This window comes from Rhagoletis pomonella, unplaced genomic scaffold (assembly GCF_013731165.1).
Source record: "Rhagoletis pomonella isolate Grant_MI unplaced genomic scaffold, Rhpom_1.0 Rhpom_scaffold_00002, whole genome shotgun sequence".
NCBI classification, from domain to species: domain Eukaryota; kingdom Metazoa; phylum Arthropoda; class Insecta; order Diptera; family Tephritidae; genus Rhagoletis; species Rhagoletis pomonella.
The window spans coordinates 74,807,800-74,828,399 of NW_023458556.1; the positions used below are offsets into that span (position 1 = coordinate 74,807,800).

The 20,600-nt window shown below is 36.0% G+C and overlaps 1 protein-coding gene across 1 annotated transcript in view; it reads left to right on the forward strand.

The window, feature by feature from the left end:
- Positions 1–848: 848 nt before the first annotated feature.
- The window catches only part of LOC118734062 (apyrase-like), a gene marked incomplete in the record, with an annotated part of 80,173 nt that continues 60,421 nt past the window's right edge, over positions 849–20,600 (forward strand). Inside the window, 2 exon segments of the mRNA XM_036463756.1 lie at positions 849–873; positions 20,211–20,398. Coding sequence (XP_036319649.1) covers positions 20,304–20,398 — 95 coding nt within the window.

Below are 20,600 nucleotides of genomic sequence, written 5' to 3' on the forward strand. Positions count from 1 at the left end.
CAGAAGATAATTTAGGTAGGCCTTCTTAAGTAAATCCATTCTAAGAGGCCTACCCAAGAAGGGCTGAAAAAGTGCTTCTTGCATGCCTTCTAGACGGGCTTATCCATTTACATTTTACGCGAATGCATTACAAATGAGTTTCAATAAACATTTTAAGTTGCAATAACACATATTTGATATAAACCTTAAGCAAATACTTCAAAGATGTGGCGAAAGAAGAAGCCCTTCAATTTGTGCCACTCCATACAAAAAAGAAAGGAGAAGGGAATGTAGAGTGGAGGGCTTCTTGGCTCTCAGGAAGGCCTTTCAGAAGGGCTTTTAACTCCTGAAAGTATCTACTGGGCATAATCGCTAAAACTGCCTTTACATGAGGCGATTTTTTGACAGGCGATACTCGCATGCAAAAGTTGACTTGCTGTCTACTTTGAAGCAAGCGATTTTTGGATCACTATTTACACGAGCGATTTTTCCAGAGCAATGTTGAATCGCCTGGAAAATCGACTCATGTAAAGGCAGCTTAACAATCGACCAAATCATCTCGGCCTCGCTGCTGGCCAGCGCTTGTTAAAACCAGTGTTGCCAGAACTTTTTGGACGAACTGGCTAAATTGGCAAAAAAAACGGCTAAAAACGGCTAAACTGTTACAACTAAATTTCACATGTTTTATTTAAATACATCACGAGTAGAAAGACTATTTCTTAGAGAGAAGTTACAAATTCAAGCCGGAAAAAATTTTGCCAGCAAGAATTTGCAATTATGTAGGAAAACATATGATTGTGGCACATGGTTGGATTTTTTGTCGACCATAATTTGAATAAACAAGTTCGTTAAATTTAAAAATTTACAAACTGGAGCGGTTTCAAAATGAAAAATGTAAGTAAATACTTGTTTGTTGTTTAGTTAATTCCAATGATTTGAAAGGAGCTCGGCAAAAAAAAAAACTGTATTCGTAATCGGAATGCAATCTCAACCAGAGTCGATATAGTAATCCCGACAAAGAAATTGAAACGTATGTTGAAGAAAGCCGGACTGACAAGATATATACTAGTGATGCGCGATATTTCACTACCGGTGATTTTATCATTGTGATTTAAAAATCGCTAATAGTGACTGCTACAGCTAGGCCACAATATCAGTGATTGGTGATTTTTCTACTCGCATGATATTTCGCTGTGAATGAAAATCACACCTGGCAATAGCTAGTCAACAAAAGTTGCAAATGGTGATTTTCCTCTATCATGGTAGAAATTGCGGTTTTACAATTTTTTATTTTGCATTGTGAATATGGTTGTTTTAAATGGACATTTTCATTCACGCAGTTTGATTTGCTTTATCGCGTTATTTGCGTTTCAGTTTTTTATTTCAAAATTTGTATCAACGAGTTAAGATATAGTTTGCGGTGCTAAGATCTACAACCCTTATCAAGGGGTTTTAAGCGGCGGCTTAAACGTGCGGGACCCCGCATTTGCGGAATTGGATTGATTCCCTAGTCATGACAGTATTGTGCGGTGTAAACCCTAAGTTATTAAAAGACCTAGCGATCGCAATAGCCATAAAAATCACTGTGATTTAAAAATCGCATTCACTCTTTTCACGGATACTGAAAAATCACTATTTCGCCCATCACTAATATATACACGTAGATCCTGTTTTTTGCCCCTCTGAGAATTTTGAAAATTCTATACAAATTTCTTTTGTTTGAAATGCAACCGTGGACACTAGCTGGCAGAAAATTGCAAGTTTCTCTATATGAGAGAGAATTTGGGAACATTTTTTCTTACAATCTGATATTTTGAGTGATAATTCTCGCTGGATTTTCGACGAACAAACCTATTGTCTTCCCTACAAGGACTTTTCAGACTGACCGATTCTCAAAACACTCAAATAAAAACCAATTCCAAAAAATTTCCCTTCAATTTTAAGGCAGTAAAACAACGACCTTAAGTTAACATCAAGGGATGTTGACAAGGGATGCACAATCACAGTTACACAAAATAACTGGTCAGATTTTTCAGAAATCCTTTCAATTCCGATGTAAAATATGATGCCAAAAGGCTGCAGATCTCCCATTTAGATGACCGGTCATATGACCGGCAGATGTCTTGTAGGGTTCCCAGAGAGTTTTGCTTTACATAGAAATTTGTGCTCTTTTAATTTCATTTTGACGCATTTCTGTGTTGGTTCTTTTAATTCAAGTTGGCATTCGATTTTTGGAACTTAAAAAGTTCTCAGCAAAAAAGTATGTTTAAAAAAATACATTGTGTACATAGTGCTTGAAAATATCAATTTTTCCCTTACCTTAAACCTTTGGGAGTGGGCAAAAATTATGTTTTGTAATTTAGGTAGAATTGAATATGCGCTATCTGGGAAGACAATATCTACATGTAATATTTATTCTGTTTGTTGGCACTATATCCAAACACAAACGCATCTTAAGTGTCTTAACATTGAAACAATTTGTTATTTTCTAAGTTTGCGAATAAAACTTCACAGTTAAAATTAAGACATTTATAACAAACATTTTATGAAGTAAATCCCTCTTCGTTTAAAAAAAAATAACGAAATCAGCCCAATTTCATACAACCCTGCCTGACATGAAAATTTTCTCCACGATAAGGCTAGTAGCCATTTCTAACAGATTTTGGGTCGTTTAGTCATAAATGGAAACATATATACATATTTGAATTTTAAGAAAACAAAGCAAATAGAAAAATCGGCTAAAAACGGCTAATTTTTTTTTGCAAATCGGCTGCCGGCTAAATCGAAATTTCTCCGGCTGTTTGCTATCGCAACTGGCTAAATCTAGCCGGAAAACGGCTAAAATGGCAACACTGGTTAAAACATCTCGATGGTTATCTGTCGCAGACTCTGGCAACGAATTGCCAGTCGCATCCTGAATTACTTTGTTCGCTCCCCCAATTACGATCGCGAATACGGTTGCCAGACGTACTGATTTTATCGGCACAGTACTGATTTTTTTTAAATTTGTACTGAATTTTCAATTCTGATCATAGAAATTTGTATTAGGGTCATTTTCACCGAACTTGTTACTCGGTTACTCAGTTTTCGACAGTTTTTCGCCATGTATATTGCTTGTGTAATATTATTTTACTCAAACGAAATACATTAGGATATTTTTTAAGGTTTTTACATAACTTTGGAACTTCCTTAATATCAGTTTTCACAAAAACAGTTATATACCATATAAATTAGAGAAAAAGGCGGACCACGTCTGTATTTTTACTTTTTTTTGTTTTTTACATGCAATAATTAAAAATAATTTTTTACCAAAGGTATATCTTGATTTTGGAGGCTAACTTCGAAAAACGGAGAAGTTACTTTTTTACTTATAACTCAATCTCTTAAAAAAAGTTGGTTTGGTCCAATACCCAGCCGAGTGCTGTACAGTGTTATTGATATTTACCCATCACAGCAAAATATGTACTTTTTATACCCGAGCGCACTTGTGCACAAGGGTATATTAATTTTGTTCACATAACGGTTGTTTGTAACAGCCAAAACGAATCGAGATAGATATAGACAAATGTATACATAAATGATCAGGATGAAAAAAGAAATCGATTAAGCCATGTCTGTCTGTCCGTCCGTCCGTGTACACGATAACTCGAGCAAAAATTGAGATATCTCAAAAAAATTTGGTATGTAGGTTTCCCTTAATCCAAGGTAGGTTGGTATTGAAAATGGGCGAAATCGGACTGTAACCACGCCCACTTCCCATATAACGGTAATTTCCAGAAATACGAAAACTGCGATATTTTAGTAACTACTGAAGATAATTCACTTAAAACTGATATTTACAATAATTTTTAGACGAAAAATAAGAATATTATAAAATTTTGGAAAATGTATATCTTGGTAACCGCTGCACCAATTTCTTCCAAACTTGGCACAGTTGTTGGCCTTGGTACAGCATACAAAATCGCCGAAAATTTTTAAAATCCGACGATAACCACGCCCACATCACATATAACGGTAATTTAGAGAAATAAAAAACCTTAGATAAATCAGTAAATATTGAAGCTAATTTATTCAAAATTGATGCTTGCAACAACTCTTTATCAAGAAATACGTTTATGGTAAAATTTTGGAAAATGGGCGTGGCACCGCCCACTTATGATCACAAATACGTAAATCGGTAACCGTTCTACCAATTTGTACCAAACTCGGTGTGGTTATTGTGCTTGCCACATATAAGCAAAACGTTGAAAATTATTGAAATCGGACTAAAATTACGGCCGCTTTTCATATAACGGTAAATTTCAGAAATGCTTGAAACTTCAATATTTCGAAATTTAAGGACGCTAATTTACTCAAAATTGATACACCCGGCTTACCATCTAGCGGTAGGTTTCGGAAAGGTGAAAAAACATATATTTAATACTTGCGCCGGGTATTTAATGTTCGGCTCCGCCCGAACTTAGACTTTCTTACTTGTTTAACCTAACTTACAAATACTTAAGCTTCCCACTGTTTAAATAAGGTGCTTTTAGTAAAACCTAAATAAATACTCATCAAATCAGTAGTGTTCATTTTACTCACGAACTATGTGTCCTCAATAGTGACTCATCCACCTGTCACAAAATGCTGTCCCACCCGACACTAGCTAAAAATGTTTTATTTTTTATTTTTTAATGCTCAAATATAATAATTCCATCAAAGCATAAAATGGACCTTAACATTCTTTTATCCTGAAAAACCCTGAAGTTTGTTTGTGAATATATGTAGCTGATTTTTTCAAGATCGGTCATTGGGTGCTATAAAAGACTGAAATCACTAATATCACTAAACTCATTCGACTGAACTATTGGTGCTTTTACATGGAATTCGCTACTATATTATCCTATATGTAGTTGTCTCTTTTCAAACAAATATTATTATGCGATTAATAACGTGTTATACAACGCAAAGAATGGCATATGGATATGGCTAATATGCAAATGTGTTGGTTTTTATTGACAATTTTGTAAGTGTATTGGATAATGCGTTAGGTCGTTCTTGCTGGGAGAGAGCTTAGTCATTATACATGCTCTCGCTTTGTGTGCAGTGTTGCCGCGCCCAAAAAATAAAGTTTAACAAAATCTTTCAAAAAGTTTAACAAATCCCGTTAAAATTAAGCAACTTATTTATCGGGTCTTATTAAAACAAAAAATGCCTGGAGTTACTGTTTGTTTCTTCCTGAGCTTGTCAAATTGGTTATAGAAATAAAAAAGTAAGCAAGTCAGTAAGTTAAGGCTCTCTAAGGCTGAGTTTTGTCGTCAAAAGTAAGGATGTTATAGTCTAAGGGCCAATTTCAAATGAATATTTAAATAGTTTAATTGTGGATTGTTGTTTAAATGCCATTTAGCTTTCGTTGGGTTTCAGATCAACTTTGTTTAAATATGCCAAACAATTGGCAGCGCTGCTTCTTATTCCTTGAATTTGTTGTTGCATTTGCAAGTTTGTTTACATTTTCTGCTGAACAGCTGATTAGGTGGGATTTGGTGGGATGGATTAAACAACCTACCAATCAATCTTGGTTGTTTGGTATAAACACAGGGTTTCATATCTCATATTTAAATAGCAAAATTGGCCATTTAAGTGCAGACTAAATGTATGATCTGAAAAGGAATAGTGGAAATTAATCAACAATATCTACTTAAGTATCGGGCCTAACAGTTGCCAAATTTTAAAACTATTACACATTCTCTCAGGCTTTCAATAATATAATAATAGTTATCTGCCCTTTCGCTAGTTTTTTGAATGCATGCAAAAAACGAGTTAGGCATCATGTTATCCAAAATGTGCGTGTTGATCTTGTCACGCAAATGAAGGGACCTAAAGTTCTAGGTCAATGGTAATGGCAGAAGTACACTTGGAGGTTTGAAAATGCGACAACTGCAGATCGGGAATTGGGTAGAGCAACATTTGCTGGAACTTTATGTGGGATCTGGATGACAGTCTTTCTAAAATAAATTTGAAAAATTTATTGAAATAGTAACTCTTCTGCTATGAATTTTTGAGGAAAATTATCCTTTTTTATTTAGCAAAACGAAGAAAAGTTTAACGTTTTAACAGGCAGGAAAAACTTAAGCAATTTTGCTTAAATTTAAGCAAAACGGCAACGCTGTTTGTGTGCCGTGCGTAAGAAAGTGTTAGTGCATATGTGTGAATATTCTTCAATGAATAATATCCACTAAATCTATTTCTTGTGTTATTCAACCAATTACTTAAAAACACGAATAATTGCAAAGAAAAATAAATAATATACAAAAAAAAAAAACTGTTTAATATACAACGCTTTTATAAATGGCCTAAAAAGTAAAAAATAATAATTCTCAGTCCCATAGAATTTGTTTTGATAACTTTTGATTTTGAAATTTTAGCAAAAGTCGTTATAAACAATTTATGAGATTGAAAATGAAAAGCGAGGCGCGCATGCAATATAAAACATTAGATTTAATTGACAATAGTCAAACTACATAACATAGACCTAAAATTTCTACAGAGAAAGTCCAAATTTGAGATCGATTTTAAGCGGTCGACGAGGAACTTTGCAAAGCAAAGGTTTTATAGCTCAAATGATGTCTGGACACACAACATTGGAAGTTGATAAAAGCGTTGTAATAAACGAAAAAAGGACATCGGTAAGTTTCCTGAATCGTGAGATATGTCCTTTTGCCATATGGCAACGCCAAGGCTGATAGGGTGCAGGTTTTTCTGGATTAAATATATTGAAAATTCATCGTTCCTTTACATTTTTTACCCGAAAAAAAGATTTGAGAGACTATTATCTAGATGAAAAATTAATGTTTCCTTGATTTTTTGTATCGATTGAGATGATTATGTGCAGGTCCGATGCTACCGTTAGCATAGGTCGCCAAGTTATGCTGTTTATCAGACCCGCGCTAGCTATTGTTAGGTCTAGCGAGCTGTTACAGCTACCCAGAAACCTGGTAGGTGCGCCGTTGGTCATTGTCACGAATGACGAATCGTATATCTTCGCAGCCAATATGCTTTCCCTACGATTATTTGTCAAGCTTGAGTACCAAATATCGTAGTACGCGTTAGAGTCACATACCACCATACGGTTTTCACCCTGGAAAGCGCACTTATGGTTACCAACTTTTCAGAGCTGATAGAAGTGGTCATGGTGGTGGTGTTGCAATATATGTTACAAATAGTTTTTGTTTTCCGAAAATAATAAAGACCTTGTCGGTTGTGTACATAGACCAAATCGTTATGCTAATTTTACGGAATTGCTTCATCCTTTTATTGAATACTATAGATACATTATAATTTGCTGGAGACTTTAATAGCAACTTGCTCGAAGACAACAGTTTAAGACTAAGTATGGAATCTCTTGAGCTTTTTCCCACTAATACATCCCTTCCGACACATTTTACCAACACTAACAGCAGCCTACTGGATATATTTCTTGTGAGCGACTTGAAGAAATCCCTCCACTACAATCAGCTATCTGCACCTGGATTTTCAAAACATGATCTGATTTTTTTGACATATGACATCCGAATGCCAGGAACACCAACCTCTTTTACTTCAAATATATTGACTTTAACTCACTTACAGCTGCGGTTGAGTCAGTGGAGTGGACACAGAATTTCGTATCTATTCAGGACCAAACTAGTTAACCCATATTAACTGGCTTTTTGACTGCTGCGTTCCGATCAGACATAAAATAATAAACCGAAAAAGTATGCCTTGGTCAAATGCGAATATAAAAAGTTTGATAAACATACGGAATCAGGCCTACACGAGATGGAAAAGGTACAGAACACCTGAAGCTCTTAATCTCTTTAAAAATGCCCGGCTTACTGTGAACAAAGCCATAAAGACAGCCTAAAAACATCTTCTACAAAGAAAAGTTTAGTTCTGCTATAAATACAAAACAAACTTGGAATACTATTAAAGATATTGGGATTGGGAAATCTAAAACAAATGTTCCTACTACTCGTGTGTCTGAACGACAGTTTTTCATACACTGTATACGTCTTTGGAACTCTCTTCCCATTAGATTAAGACAATTAAATAATGCACTGTTTTTCAAAAAAGAATTAACCAACTTCTATATTACTAAGTAGTTACATGCAGATGTATGTTCTTTTATATTGTTTAAGTAAAATATTGTTATTATTATTGTTATTTTTAGAGTTTAATTCAAAATCATTTCTGTTCCATGCTAAAAAAATTTTGTGATTTCAATACCACAAAACTTATCTTCGTCCTTAGCTTTATTTATTTATAATTCTGTGACTAGCACTCTTAAATAATTCGTTGAATTGTTGTGCTAGGATTAAATATCAAATAAATTAAATCAAATCCAATTATGTCAGGATAATATCCTGCCGTGCAGCAGGTGTCGGGCGGTATATAAATGTTAAATATTTCGAGCTCAACATCGCCAAATCGGACGGCTATACCCTTATATGTTAGGGTGGGATCCCTGGGTCTATACTTTCTTCGATGTCACGACATTGCACAGTGTCATATAGGATGAACACTAGACCTCCACCATTGTCTTTAGCAAAGGGCTGCTGGTTAACCCTACCACGGGAATTGTGGCCCACTTCCTGTGTGACCTATGGCCTGACTTGTTTCTTAGACGACTTCGCCCGTTACAGGTTATTGCACCTAGCCGAAGTGGAGTTCCAATGAAGTCGTCTCTGGCAAACTCAGAAGAAATAAGTTTCTGGCCCAGGGTAGGTCCCGATTCCCGACCGGAGAAGACGTATATGGAGCAACCGGCTGCAAGGTGTTGTACAATCAACGAAAAATCGGGTTAGGTCGCCGAAACTACAATATGGTCGGGAAAACCTGAATTTCGTGGGTAACCTTCATGCCTTGCATCACCTTCACCACAGCTCATCCGTTCTTTTGGTGGTTCGATGAATTCCCTAAGTTCGTTATCTTCCTTCGAACAAAGCTCTTCTAAGTTGTCTAAGATATTTTTCAGCGATAGATTACTATAAAATTTAGTAAAAAGTGATAAAAAATACCATAAATAACGCGAATAGCGGGAAAATGATAAACAAATTTAGCAAAAAACCTGCGTGCAAAAAACAACAAAAAAATTATCTCAAACAAAATACTTCACATAATTTTTTTCTTTTCATGAATTTCGATTTAAACCCTTTTCTAAGTAATGCATTCGATAATATTTTTGATTATTTTAATAAATTGTAGCTACTTACTTTTTGGTGTACTAATTTTTTTGTAGTTTCCGGCTTTTTTGAATTCACTTCACTTTGCGATATGATTACTTCGAATCTTTGACCCAAATGTGCAGCAGATTTTAGCCCCAATATTTCTGCGTCATTACGGCCAATAAGCACTCCCATATCTTGCTTCGTTCAGTTTTTACAGACTTTAAAAAGGGGCTCCCGTGGCGTTGCCATTCGGGTTAACTACATTCGAGAAAGATGCTATGCACCCACTGAGCCAAAAGTAGGTACAATGGTTTTTTCAACCAAGTTAATGTTTGCTTTTTTCATGGTTAAAACACCGATTGTAAAAAATGTGATTCAAGTTGAACATTTGAAAACAACTTCGTATGTCTGGCTGTAGCTAAACGTGCAGAGGTGCTTGCTGTTATTTGTTGGCTTTCAGCAGGTTCGAATACGAATGCCGTCAGTGCAACACACAACTCTTATTTTTATTTTTCTGTTTTTGGTTTTTCTTAATTACAAAAAACCATCTTTGAAGTGCAGAACTAAATCAAACGACAAAGAAAATTTATTCAAGTTGAACATTTGAAGGCACATTCATAAAGCGGCTGTAGTTGAGTGTGCAGAGATGCTTGCTGTTATTTGGTAACTTTCAGAAGATGCGGTTTAAAATCCCGTCAGAGGCAACGTCTTAAAATAATAGCAAACATTTTTGTTTTATATATCCGAGTTATGAAAAAGCATCTGTGATATGCAGAACATAAGCTTATTCAATGTAAACAAAAGTGTGGTTAATATTACCCAATCATTGTTGAAAATAACAACAAAGGCTTTGTTAATATTAACCAAAAATCACGTTGATTCCTTTTCATGTTTGAATTTGGTAATATTAACTACTTTTTGGTAGATGTTTTTCTCAGTGCGAAATATTTAGATATATCTATATAAATAGGCAAGCACAAATCAGTTGGGAACCGTTGCTTCCTATGTTTCTTAATCGATTTGAATTGCTGTTATTTTGTTAGAAAGGTGTTTAGAAGGAGCAGTGCACAAAGTGTTAATTTTTTTTATTTTATGTTTGTAGGCTAGTCTGATCTTTTCAGTTTTGGTGCGAATAAAACTACTTTATTCCACTTTTCACCCGACGTTTCGCTAAAACTTTTTTAGCATCCTCAGGGGTAGTGTTTATTTTATCTGTTACAACAAATATACAAAAATACAAAAAACAAAAAAAACACACACATTAAGTATTAACCGAAAAAAAAATGTATACATATATAACAACAAATTGAATTTAATGACAAACCAACTCACATTGTTTAGATATTCAAACATAGATATGTATATGTATAAATACTTAATCACTGAGAAAGAAAATATATCCATACCACTTGATGTGGTAGTTTTGTCAGTACTGAAAATTTAATTTTTGTAAACAAGTTATGTATGCGGCCGCAATGTTGTCTGTATCTTCCTTCTTATTAATTGTCATTTCTCGTTTTTGCATAATTCTAAGGCTCTCTATTGTGTATCGAATCTGTTCTCTTCTTTCTTTGTCAATAATATTTGTATTCGCGAAATCAGCTGTGCGTCCACTTGTTAAAATGTGCTGTGATAATGCTGTACTGCTTTTCCGTTTCCTTATGTCCGCTTCATGTTCGCCTAATCGAACACCTAAAGGCCGCTTCGTTGTCCCAATGTACACCTTTCCGCATGTTTCTGTTTCCTTCCCATTGCATTTAATTTCGTAGACTACGTTGTTTTGTTGGTGGACCTCCACTGGACATTTTGTTTTTGTATATATTCTCGAAAGTGTGCAATTAGATTTATATGCAAGTGCTGTGTTTTGTGTTTTTGTTATGTTATGATCAAAATTATCGGTAAGATTGGGAATGTATGTAACACTGAAGAATTTCTTTGCGCTTTTTGTTGTTTCTGAGTCCGATTGTGTGTTTAGGTGGTTGCTATTTTTTATTATTTCCTGATTTATGAGTTCGTGTATTAATTTGACAGGATAATTATTGCTTTTTAGGATGTTGGTTATTTTCTTTATATTGGCGTCATGGAACTGTGTGTGGCTTATCGTCAGTACTTTGTGGATTAAGTTTTTTGCGGTATTAATTTTATATTTTCTTGGTTGAGATGAGAAGTAATTTATCAGGCGTCCAGAGGAGGTTGGTTTTGAGTACCAGTCTAGAAGGAGGTTTTGCTTTTCTCGATAAATATAAACATCTAGAAATGGTATTTTTGAGTCTTTTTCAATTTCCATAGTAAATTTCAGTTTATTGTGGTATTTATTAAGAGTATCTAGAATAATATTCGCGTTATTACGTTTGATAATAGCGAAGATGTTGTCCACTTATTTTGTTATAAATTTTATGTCAATGTTAAATTTTTCTTTCAGCTCAGTGATGGTGTTGTCCAGTAGGTTGTCCATGATAATGTCAGCGATTGTTGGAGAAACTGGATTTCCCATGGGCATTCCAAAAGTTTGTGCGTATAGTTTGTTGCTGAACATAAAGTAATTGTTAACCTTGAGGCAAAAGTCTATTATTTCGTGAAATTTCTTTTTTGGAATAGAAGTTTTCTGTTGAATTAGGTCCCACTTATTTATAATTATTCTCGAAGCTAATGTCGTTGGTATATTTGTGAATAGGGAAATGACATCAAACGAAACTAAAACATCTTCATCACACATAAATTTTTCACTTTATTATTTTCGTGTTAAACTGATATCTGACTTTAAATGTTAACAGTTGGAAACATGTCAAATTAAGGATTAAAGAGAAACTACTTAAAGTTTGAGCAAAAGCGAGTGAAAATGTCCAAGCCAAAAAGACCAGCTTTTCAACATTTCATTAACTCTTATGTACAAAGAGGTGGTACAAATATACCACCGGGCAACAAAAATGTAAATATTTCGACAAACAAAGAATTTACGATCATGAAATTTCATGAAAGCCTTGTGTAAACAAATTTGAGCCGCTTAACTGCTTAAAAAAATTTGGCCCTCAATAAATTTTTCTTGACCATTTCTTCTATTTTTTTATTCGTCGAATTAAAAAAATGTTTGCAAATAATAACATAAAATTAAATTTGTTTTTTTTTTAACCCCTAACTTCAATTGCATTTCTGCTTGGATACATAAATTTAAAACCAACGGCTCGTCTCTACAGGAAGGCATTATTGTTATTGAAGGGATTAAAAATAATTTATCTCAAATGGAGGATAACGAATATTTAAAAAATAAAAACGACCAGCGCAGATCTCTATTATTTGAGAATATCATGCGACACTTGTTATTGTAATTTTTCAATCCGCGAAATAAACTGAATAAAAAACAAAGCATCTAACTGGAATGTTTTAGTGCTTATCTAAGCGCCTTAAATGGATTTTTTTCTTGCTTATTTTCTTCGGCTCTGGTCATGATACACCACACAGTAACACTTTCGAAGTAAGGTTAAATGCCGGTTGTTCAATGTCTGGCTATCACTACCTCCCAGTTAAACATCATTATCGACGATTTCGATATGATGCATATAACATGTTATCGATAAAGCAGTCGTTGTATTTAACCGGAACTTGTACCTCCGATTTGTGTTAACCGTGAGAACTAGCGCATACTTACGCGGGTTGCAATGCAACCAACCTCAGAGTACAACTCCACAACAAGCCTTGCAGGCGTTTAGGGCTTTTCAGGCTTTCAGCCTGATATTAATATTAGAGCAACGCCCTAAAAACTTGCTACGGAGGTTCAGCTTTAATATCTATAAGTCATTATGTTATTATGTGAACGATGCACAAACAAGCGCCTAACGATATGTTCACACAAAATTTAAAAAAGGACAGCTTTTTAAAAATCAGGACATTAGGTGGGAAAAGAAAACTCTGTCAAAACACTTTAATTCGACCCTGAAATCAGGACATGCAATTTATTACAAAAAGGCTACATCGGTGGAACGAGAAGCAAAAGCGGATCGTAGGCAAGATATGGAAGCAATCAGTCAGAGAGAACACTGTGGCACTCGACGACTTTCCTTCCCCAAATATATTTATAAACGGTAGTTACTATATTTCGTTAATTCATGTATTGCCCGTAAGTGTTAGTTATAATTTATGCATACAGAGTTGGCCACATAATTAGGGACACTAGTTCTTTACATTGACCATTTATTTTATTTTTTATTTATTTTTTAGAAAAATGTAGTTTATATCATAGTGAAACCTATCTACCAACACCATCAGCAAAAAAATTCTCAAAATTACCCAGCTGCATTCCTGAGCTTTTCGTGAGATTCTGATTTAAACGTTTGAAATTTTGACGGGCATTTTATAAATTTGGTGGCTTTTGGTTCAATGTTTTAATCTTTGAGTTACATGGTTTTCGCTGTGTTATTAATAATATTTTTGTAAAAAATAAAAAAAAAAAAAAATTAAGTAAAAATAAATTATCAAAAGTTGTAAACAACTAGAGTCCCTAATTATGTGGTCACCACTATATGTATATGCATATAGAGCTGGGCGATAAGGATTACATGTGTAATCGATTGCATCTAGGACTACGATTACTTTAATCGCATATTTCAAAAATTATTAAATTAGGATTGCGGTAATCGTTCGTCGAAGGCATCTTAGATTACGACTACAGTAATCGTAATTTCGTCTTTTTTTAAATTACAATTACTGTAATCGTAATCTAGGGTCGTTCGTTGAATGATTACAATAATTTTAAATTTACAATTTTTCTAATTAGATCATTTTGAGTAATCGTAAACGAAGTAATTCTATAAATTTGCGAAATATAAATGCGCGCTTATCGATAATACTATGTATTTATGCAATGGGGTATAGTCGTTGCGCTGGGTATGCAGTTACAGTTGCATGGCTATACTCAATCTCGACTCTTGCGTCCTCGTTCGCGCACTCTGGGCAACGTGAGTAACCCATGTGCAAGATGCGGTAACCAATCTGAGTGGAGCCTTGGGTCACGGCAGAAAGAGAGGGAGCATCGGTAGGGCCACTCCGACTTATTCGGTTTAAGGGCTCACTGAAGTCTGCAGCGTCTGTTCACCAGTAGGTGCGGCTGCAAGCGGGTGACTGCTTGGAGCAAGCGGCGCGCTATATAAACGTGTATTTGGTTGCGAAACCACCCCCGTCCCAGCAATAGGTTGTGCGCTGGGTTTGGGACCCGCCACGTAAAAACCACTTCCAGTGAAGAAGCAAACCAAAGCCTCTGATGAGATCTCCCCCTCCCCATTATGATGACGACCACGGCAAACGTTTAAAGGACTGCGATTTGCGGGCATACACCTGGAATGTCCGGACCCTTAATGGGGACGTTGACTCTGCCGGCTGGTTGATGTCCTCGTAAGGATAAAAGCTGACATCACCGCCATCCAAGAAATGCGTTGGACGGGGCAACGCAAGCAGTGTCTGGGGCCTTGGAACGTCTCCTACAGCTGCCATATAAAGGAGCGCAAATTCGGAGTTGGATTTGTGGTGGGAGAGAGACTCCGTCGCCGGGTACTGTCGTTCACCCCGGTGGACGAGCGTCTAGCCACAATCCGCATCAAAGCTAAATTCTTCAACATCTCGCTCATCTGCGCCCATGCCCCGGCGGAAGAGAAGGATGAGGCATCTTCTATGAGCGCTTGGAGCGCACATACGAGGAGGGGATCTTTGGAACCATCGCCGAAAAATTCAGCCTCCACGACGAAACGTCCGACAACGGATTGAGGCTGATCGACTTCGCCGGGGCCCGAAACATGGTAGTATGCAGTACTAGGTTCAAGCATAAAAAGATCCATCAAGCTACGTGGCTGCCTCCGGATCAAAAAACGAGAAACCAAATCGATCATGTTGTGATGGACGGAAGGCACGCTTCCAGTGTTTTAGACGTACGCACACTCCGAGGCTCAAACATCGACTCGGACCACTATCTTGTTGCAGCCAAGATACGCACCCGCCTCTGTGCAGCAAAAAATGTGCGCCCAAATATGCAAGCAAAGCTTAACGTCGAAAAGCTGCAATCACAACAGACAGCCAGTGCTTTCGCTACTCGACTCTAACACCTGCTCTCAGAGAGCACTCTTCAACAAACCGACATATGCGAGCAGTGGAACCACATTTCCCGCTCATTAAGTACCGCCGCCGAAGAAGTAGTCGGATTTCAGCGAACCCGAAAGAACAACTGGTACGATCAGGAGTGTCAGGAAGCTGCAGAGAAAAAAGATGCCGCCTACAGGGCCACGCTGCGATCGGGCGCAACGCGTGCTTTGTGGGACCGCTATAGGGATCTGAAAAGGGAAGCGAGACGTATTTGCCGCAATAAGAGAGAGGCCGAAATACGTGAGTGCGAAGAGCTTGAAATGCGAGCCGACAGGAAGAATGCTCGAAAATTTTACCAGAGAGTTAGGCGACTTACGGAAGGTTTCAAGACCAGGGCGTACTCCTGTAATAACAACAATGGCGACCTAGTAACCGATGTCTAGAGCGTACCCAAATTATGGACGGAACACTTTTCGGCCCTACTAAATGGTAGTAGCACGGAAAGTTGTGGAGAAGAAGAACCCGAGCCCGCAGTCGATGATGACGGAGTCGACGCTCCACCGCCTGACTATGACGAGGTACGAATAGCAATAACGCGGCTGAAGAACAACAAAGCTGCTGTAGCTGACAGCCTGCCAGCTGAGCTATTCAAGTACGGCGGCGAGGAGTTGATAAGGTGCATGCATCAATTCTTGTGCAGAATATGGTCAGATGAACGCATGCCCGACGACTGTAATTTAAGTGTGCTCTGCCCAATCCACAAGAAAGGTACTTAAGCATAGATTACAAGGTCTTATCGAGCGTATTATGTGAAAGACTGAAGCCCACCGTCAATGAACTGATTGGGCCTTATCAGTGTGGCTTTAGACCTGGCAAATCCACCATAGACCAGGTATTCACAATACGCCAAATTTGGAAAAGATCCGCGAGAAAAGGATCGACACTCACCACCTATTTGTCGACTTTAAAGCCGCTTTTGACAGCACTAAAAGGAGTTCCCTATAAGAGCTGCAGAACTGAACCGCTCAGGAACAATTTACTACAAGAGCGTGGAAGTGCTGGCTTATGCCGATGACATCGACATCATCGGTAACAAAAACCGCGAAGTCTGTTCTGCCTTTTCCAAGTTGGATAAGGAAGCAAAGCGAATGGGTCTGGTGGTAAACGAGGACAAGACGAAGTATCGAAGGATATGGACATAGTGCAGTGAATTAAAATACAGCGGTTCCGCTGGCTTGGTCATGTCGTTCGAATGGACACCGACGCTCCAGCTCTGAAAGTATTCAACTCGGAACCCGCTGGTGGTAGCAGAGGAAGAGGGAGGCCCCCACTGCGATGGAAAGATCATGTGGAGAAGGACTTGGCTTCACTTGGCGTTTCCAATTGGCGTTAGTTGGCACAGAGGAGAAACGACTGGCGTGCTTTGCTGAACTCGGCCAAAATCGCTTAGGCGGTTACAGCGCCAAAAAAGAAGAAGAAGAAGTAATCGTAATCTAAGTTTGTTCGATGAAGGATTACTGTAATCGTAACCTTGTGTTTTTAGCTTTTTAGGATTACTGCAATCCTAATCGTTTAGTAACCGTAATCCTTATCGCCCAGCTCTGTAGCAATATAGTGAGGCACATAAAGATAAGGTCAGCCACATATTGATAAGTTTTTACTTATATATAAAAATATAGTTCATTCTATAACAAAATACATGTAAATCCAAATAAGAAACTTAAAATAAAAAAAAAAAATGTCACACTTTATTGAGAATTTTTTGCTATGCAGTTTTATAATGATAATAAATATTATTTTGCCGCTTACATTTTTGCTAAGCTTTTGGCCGAGTATCTCCTCCAATTTTTGGTGTGTGTGTTGATGTTGTTACACAAGTGGAACAGCAAATTGTGAGAAGCTTTTTCATGGCAGAAGCAAACTTTTTCTTTCTGGATGTTGCTCTGCACAGGGAACTACCTACCGAGTGAAAGTTCACACAAATGCTCGCATTTGTATATGGCCCAAAACGCGGATTGTGGATTACATTTTGGCTCACACTGCTTTTTAAATACTGCTGAAACTCGCGAGAATACAATTTTCGGATAGTTTTTCTTCTTGCATCTGAAAGCATAATTCAATATATACAAAAAATATATTGTAGCTGCTCTTGTTTAGGAGTTATGAATGTTTCAACAGCGGACTGTTGCATTACAATTTTTGGAAGTACTTTTTAAAGTTGCTTTATATTATTGAAAAAGTCTGCTCTCCTAATACAATGTTTTCAAAAGTTGGTACACAGTTTCCTAGCTTAAGGATGGAACTCAAGAACTACGTATTCATTAGGAATGTTAATTCCCAGGATCCCGGTCTTTTTAAGGTCCCCAAAATCTCGGGATTTCTGGCACATAATCCCGGGATTTTCCGGATTTGTAATTTGCACTGATGGCAATAATAGAAACTCCTTTTCTTGACCAGTATTGGCTATATTTCTTTTTTTATTTAATATTTAATATTTTTTTATGAATGTCTAGCTCATTATACATATATATAACACCGCGCGGTAGTAAATTTTTAACACAAATAGTATAGTAAAATCGCGTTTTTAGTTTTTCACTCTGACGTCAGTGATTCACAATTGATCTAAAAATTCAGAGAAATGTGCTTACAGAAAAGGTAGAATCAATTCAAGTTTTTGGTGCGGAAGGACTGGTAAGTATTGAAAATGTCCTTTTAAAAATTTGATCCTTGAAATTTCGCAATATTTGTTTTTGAAAAAATTATATGTTAAGGACTTATATAAACTTGATAACAGCCTCGAATTTCGTCCCTCTCACTTTACCAGCTTAAAAAATTACCTATTCGTTGTTGTGAATGCAAAAAAAAATTTTTTTTTTTTAATCCTAAAAAATTTCCTCTTGCATTTGGTACCCATATTTTTATTCCACATTGCATTGAATTTTTTAAATAATTTTTGGAATTAATCATATCTTTGAAATTAAAAAGTCCTTTAAAATAAATCCTGACGTCAGAGAGAAAAAATAACAACGCTATTTTAAGTAAAAAAATAGGTTTCAAACCTATCTATTTATTATTTATTTTATGGTAGGAGAGCTTCTCAAACAATATACAAGCAATTTTTTCGATGTAAGTCGTTGAAAAGTAATGAATATCCCAAACCCAAGACTAATCCCGGGATCCCGGGATTGTGATAACGACATCCCGAAACTCCCGGGATCGGAAAATGCTGAAAAATTAACATCGCTAGTATTCATTGAACTGATAAAATTAATTTTGAGGTCAATATTTGTAAAAAATAGTCGGACTGGCACGTTACAGAAAAAGACTGTTACATTACCTGTGCGATATACGAGTAGCGATAAGATTATAATTAGGTTTTTAAATAGCTTTTAGTGTATTTTATGCAATAAGTAGCATGAATTCAGTAGTCTTGTGATGTGACATGTAATTCAAAGAAATTAAGAACATGATAATTATGAATACAGATTTCAAAGTTTCTGAGCTGTAGGTCGTTTCCGAAGTAATTTTCTGCGTAGAACTCGAGCTCGAACTTAGAACTGCGCCAAGATGTTGAGGTTTTTCGCGGTTAAGTTCACGAAAAACGGCTTTAATGGATACTATTCTTACCCTTCAAATGTTAGATTCAAGTACACGGCATTTTGAAGAATAATAATAGTACTAGAAAAATAGGTGAAATAATTCCAATAGATGTTTATTATTCAATCGGAAAATCTTCTTCTTCTTTTAGCTTCTTATTTCGCTTCTTATTTAGCTCGTTCCTTTTTAAAATAATATAATTCTCGCGATTTTTATTTTTCTACGTAACTCTTATCTTCTGAGTTTATATAAGTTAGAAAAAGTAAAAAGTTTAACTATGGCACAATAACACGTTTAATAGCTTCCAATGTTGCTTGAAAAATGAGCCCCATCTTTAACTAAATAAGAAAAAAATGTTACCTGAAAGTTCAATTAGTAAAAAAGACTGTTACGTTACAAAAACTTTTTAATATTTTCGACTGTTACATTACATTAAAAAATACAGCCGACTTAATAACTTCAAAATAATGCAAGAAAAGCATAAAGAAGCAAGTATACTGCCAAAAAATGGTGGTCCTTAAATATAAACTACCCTTTAGTTTCATGTTGTGCGTTTTTCATTTTCATTTATTTAAAGGTGTCTCAAGATTAAGTGAATTTTCATGTTTGAGAGAAGGAGATTCGTGTTAATATTGATGTTGTCCGATACCTTAGAATATGTATGACCCAGATATAATCCAAAATCTGCAAAACCTCAGAAAAAAATGTTCCAGCGATTTGGGCCATATGTAGAAAAAATCTGCGGTAGCTTTCAGCCTCATTAAATTTGCACTTAATCGTATTAAAATTGAATGGGCTATAAAACTTCATACCCTAAAATTTCCTAAAAAATCTGAATAAAATTTAATGAATTTTAAAAATTTTACACAAATTTTGAAACTTGTATACATATGTTTCTTGTTAAAGAATGGACTATTGAGGGATTCACAACGGTGTCGTGTTGTTGTATGTCGTAAACTTTAAAAGCTTAAATAAATGTTTAGAGAACTTGACTTGACAACCAACTATTTTTTAATACTACAACAATTCCTAATATGACTTTGATGGTACTTTGCGAACCCCCTTAATATATATTTTAGGCGTTTAAAGTTAACGACATACAATAATACGACACTTACGACACCGTTGAGAATACCCTATATGTATATTGGCCGAGCAGAGACTCAACCCCATTCCCGTTTCTCTTTACCGGACTAGGTTGAAAACTTGAGTAGAGTTGATTTGATTTGATATCTATAAGAGTTTTATTGTTTATTATCGCATTATTGTCGCATTACTCTTGGCATATTCACATGTTCATACATATGTACATCAATAAAGATTAACTGCAAATACATAAAGTTTCGAGATACATAGTTGCTAATATTGTGTGCTACATTTCAGCTGTTAGTTATTCCTGTGCCGGCGTGTCAACCTATTCACACTACGGGCCCGCTAAATTGGAGAGAAAGGCCTTGAATGGATTCGTAGTGCAATATGAAATCGATAACAATAATCCTTCTTATAGTGCCACTCATCAGTGCCGAACTTTTTCCGTTATCTATAATTCACATCAATGATTTTCACGCAAGGTAATTAAAAAAAAATATCCTTGTAGATATGTGTACATAAGTGTTAAAAACGGAAGGGGAAGAGCTAATTGTAGGTATGTATATATAGCATTTTCAGTTTAAATGAAACCATTTTCAAATTAAGTGAAACCTTTTTCAAATAAAATGAGGGTAAGTGAAACATTTTCAAATTAAATGAAACATTCTTAAATTAAGTAATAAA